Source organism: Salmo trutta, chromosome 21 (assembly GCF_901001165.1).
Source record: "Salmo trutta chromosome 21, fSalTru1.1, whole genome shotgun sequence".
NCBI classification, from domain to species: domain Eukaryota; kingdom Metazoa; phylum Chordata; class Actinopteri; order Salmoniformes; family Salmonidae; genus Salmo; species Salmo trutta.
In genome coordinates this window covers 12,843,330-12,847,581 of record NC_042977.1, presented here as the reverse complement: position 1 = coordinate 12,847,581, position 4,252 = coordinate 12,843,330, and the positions used below count along the sequence as shown (strand labels likewise).

The following is a 4,252-nucleotide window of genomic DNA, read 5'->3' as shown; positions in this document are numbered from 1 at the left end:
ACCGTTAGTGTCAAAACCCACAAAACCTACCACACAAGGCAAAACATTCCATTACACCTGCACAGCCTATATGTCAACAGTATGTTTATGTTATATACAGTGGGGAGAACAAGTATTTGATACACTGCCGATTTCACAGGTTTTCCTACTTACAAAACATGTAGAGGTCTGTAATTTTTATCATAGGTACACTTCAACGGTGAGAGACGGAATCTAAAACAAAAATCCAATGCATCCTTTCCATAGTCTAAGTGTTTATGTTTGATAATCCCCTCAGTTTTTGTTGTGAATTTCAGGATATGTGTGTCAATTTATGCCTATTTTCACCAGATTTGACCTTTGACCACAAGCAAATGGCCTTAAAAATCTACATTTCATGTGACATCATGCCTAACTTTGTGTATCACCCCATCATTGTTTGATCTAGCATGGATAACAGCCTTTAACACACATTTTTTAAAGCACTTTTTCCAGGTTGGCTGGAAACCCCTGGCAACCCCTCTTTTACGCTGCTGCTACTCTCTGTTTATTATATATGCATAGTCACTTTAACTATACATTCATTTACATACTACCTCAAATGGCCCGACCAACCAGTGCTCCCACACATTGGCTAACTGGGCTATCTGCATTGTGTCCCACCTGCCAACCCCTCTTTAACGCTACAGCTACTCTCTGTTCATCATATATGCATAGTCACTTTAACCATATCTACATGTACATACTACCTCAATCAGCCTGACTAACTGGTGTCTGTATGTAGCCTCGCTACTCTTATTTTCAAATGACTTTTTACTGTTGTTTTCTTTCTTTACTTACCACCCCACACACACCTTTTTTTCACACTATTGGTTAGAGCCTGTAAGTAAGCATTTCACTTTAAGGTCTACACCTGTTGTATTCGGCGCACGTGACAAATAAACTTTGACTTGATTTGACAGTCCTGTTCAGTTAGTGGTTTTACCGGTAGTTTTCCTTGTGTCATAGTGCCCCCTACAGGTTGGATACAGAAATACAGCAACCTGAAAGGTGTTCAGTTCACACTATTCATCTCAAGAAGGCATCACACGTCTTCACCTCAATAATCCACAGGAATTCTCATCAACGTTCGAAGAGTGTAAACCATTATCAGGTTGATGATCTCTCAACACAAGTGTTCATTGCTTTTGTTTTCAGAAAAATATCAATAAATATAAGACCTCAACAAATACATAAAATGGCCTGTGCTTCATTTAATAGATTAGACCGCAAAACTTGATGCCAAGTCACTTCAAGTTACGATGACTCGTAACTGTTGTCGGATCTGATTCTGTTTGATCACCTTAATATGTGCACTTTCCGTAATATGCTTATTATGTCATTCACTCACTACTCATTAACTGCATTTAGTTAAACATCCTTGAGGTAACAAGTTTTACTGTTCAGAATCATTCATTCTCAGAAAATTCAAAAACGCACAATACTAATGACACCATTTTTTCACGAGATCTGAATTCATTTTCCAATCGTTTTAAAACACATTTAAATAGGAAAGTTGATCATCACTCACAGTTATTAAGTCATCAAAAACATTCAACAGTAAAAAACAAAGTTTGACATGTTGGTACATTCAATTACTACTCCCTACATGCAACACTGAGATGGCACAGAAAGAATTAGCACTTCCAATTACTTAATTAACATTTCAATTAGACCGACAGTGTCATTGCATCAATGCTGGGAAATATATTCTGCAGTTAAACTTTTTTACTGGATATGTGTGCAGGAGAATTTCAACAAACACCTTTTGCTACTATTTCTGTCAAGTCTATGCATACAATTTGATGCATACGTTGGATATATCCAATGTATGCACCACACAGTACACAGAATGCATTGCAACTGCCTCTGCAACCCAATGCTACAAGGCAAATGCAGTATTACATTGGAAATGAATGTACTTCTGATGTACCAAAACGCTGTCTGGTCACTCAAAGACTGACATCTGAATATATCAAGAAGATCCTATAAAATGGAACCAATGTGTAAAAATTACATTCTTATATTCATTGAATTAAAAAAGTAAAAGAGAATTCTGTCGTGAAGGCAAGTAGGTGCCTATTGTACCCATATGGCATGATAATAATAGAATTGCGTTACAAATTTTAAAACTGCATCTTACATCAAGGCTACATCAAGGTCCCTGCAAACAAAAATAAGTCCTTTGGACATCCCCAGAACGTCAAAAGGCTTGTGTCTTGGTCCCCTGGACGTCCTTAGAACGCCTCGTTTGCTGCGGAAAATGACCCGTTGTATGTCTGGCTGTCAGCATCTCAGATATTTGCTGTTAAAGTCAATGTGAAAACATTCATGTTTTGTAGAGGATACCACAGTCCTACAGTTGCTCAGAGGCACTTCTCCGAATGACAGGAGCTAGGTGTGCTGAAGGTACAGGTGACTATGTCCACTTTACTGACATGGCTATGGAGACCTGCTGGTATGCACTTTGCCGGAAGCGCCTTACTGCCCCCGAGCATTGGCGCCATCATGGCCGGTTTGGACACCACAGCAAGTTCCGCCTGGAAGCTGCGCACGGCAGTTTGGTCGACACTAAACGGATGGAAGTTATCCCGCGCTGTGTCAAAGTCCCAGGCTTCACGCATGGTAAAGTCTGTAAACGATTTACTTTTGGTGGTAACCTGGTTCTCGAATTCGTTTCTGTAGTTGGCTGTGCATAATGACACATAACTGGTCTCGTTAGTGCATTCAAATGACAGGTGTGAATGTTGACTGCCAGTGCCAGCACAGACTAAAGTAGGCCCAGGCCCCGCCTTGACTTTTCCAACTGTATTCTTCATCCTCTCACAGCCCTTAAACAACAGGTTCTTCCGACAGAGAATATAGACCCAGGGGTCCAGAATGGGGTTGAACGAGGCGAAGCGAATGGCCACCAGATCACTCCGGTAATCCGGTTTCACTCCAGCACAGATGTAGGCAGGACCATACAGCTGGTTTACAAAGATGCGCACCTGTCAGATTGAGAGAATATATAAAAATAGTATGTGTGGATAAAGCAAACAATTGTTCAGTAATATTCTATTCATGCATGTCTGTGTTGCATAGCTTTGTCCATATTTGAAACACATACCCATGGCATGCACAATAGCTTCAATGAAATTTCCATTGATGCTTTTTACTTACCACTAAAGGAATGGAGCACACCAGGAAAACGATGGTCATAAATATTAGCAGCCAGAACATTTGGATCTCAGCTGCGGACAGGCTGGTGACAGAGGGCAGGAACCCGCGCAGTGAGCCACCTTTCGCGGACACCTTCGCTCTCACTATCAGCGTCTTCTGGCTCATCCTCACAAGTGACAGACACACTGCGAAGTTGCACAGAACTGTCACCGCAATCAACAGCAACATGAACCCACCGTAAAGAAACGAATACGGGGCGGCGAGGGGGTCCGTCGCCCTCCAGTCCAAGAAACACCAAGTGCCTGGAAAGTGGCGCATGTGCTTCCCGAACCCAAAGCTGGGCATGATGCACAACACAATGTTGGCCAGGTAGATGCCCATGAGCGCGAAACGCGCCATTGTCCGGTCAATATATTGAGAGTAAAAGTATGCGTAGTTTATGGCCAGGTATCGTTCAACTGCCATGGCGCACAGGATGGACATTCCAGCCGAGCCGAAAAACAGCATAGAGAAGGAGAATAAATCGCACAGTAGTTCTCCGCCGGGCCACCTCTGGACTATGTAGGTGGCAATAACCACCGGGCTGGTGAAACAGGTGCCCAACAGGTCCGTGATAGCCATTCCAACAACCAGCGTATAGAAAGTGGTCTCCTTCTGTTCTTTCTTTGAGATGCACAACACAACAATGGCAATGAGGTTCCCCAGGACTCCAACAGCGAACATAGTGGCTGAAGTGACCAGGGATTTGGATTCCAGTCGCAGAGGTGGGAAAGTGCTGTGGTTGTAGGTGACACAGAGCGGTTGGAGTAGTTCTGAAATGTTCGAGCCATTGTCATTGACGGAATAATTCATCATTCTTAAATTAAAACTGAAACATAATAGCTTGATAGCTTCAACATCTAAGAAACATTCCTTCAACACCATGCGGTATCTTTACAAGAGAACACAACAAAAGCAACATAAAAGAAAGCGTAGCCTACGATACCACAGAACATATGTTGCTGGGCTTTGTTTTCGTCCTACCAGCAAACTCAAACAGTTCCCATAACAGTATGGTTTGGTTTGAGCTGTG

The 4,252-nt window shown here is 42.3% G+C and overlaps 1 protein-coding gene across 1 annotated transcript; it reads right to left on the bottom strand.

Annotated features, from left to right (window-relative positions):
- Nucleotides 1-2,137: 2,137 nt before the first annotated feature.
- LOC115157768 (prostaglandin E2 receptor EP4 subtype-like) lies at nucleotides 2,138-4,042 on the bottom strand. The gene is made up of 2 exons (XM_029706203.1): nucleotides 3,181-4,042; nucleotides 2,138-3,008 (listed from the first exon to the last, which is right to left on the bottom strand). Exons 1-2 carry the CDS (start codon nucleotides 4,033-4,035, stop codon nucleotides 2,385-2,387), a joined length of 1,479 nt encoding a protein of 492 aa, XP_029562063.1. The 5' UTR covers nucleotides 4,036-4,042; the 3' UTR covers nucleotides 2,138-2,384.
- Nucleotides 4,043-4,252: the final 210 nt, after the last annotated feature.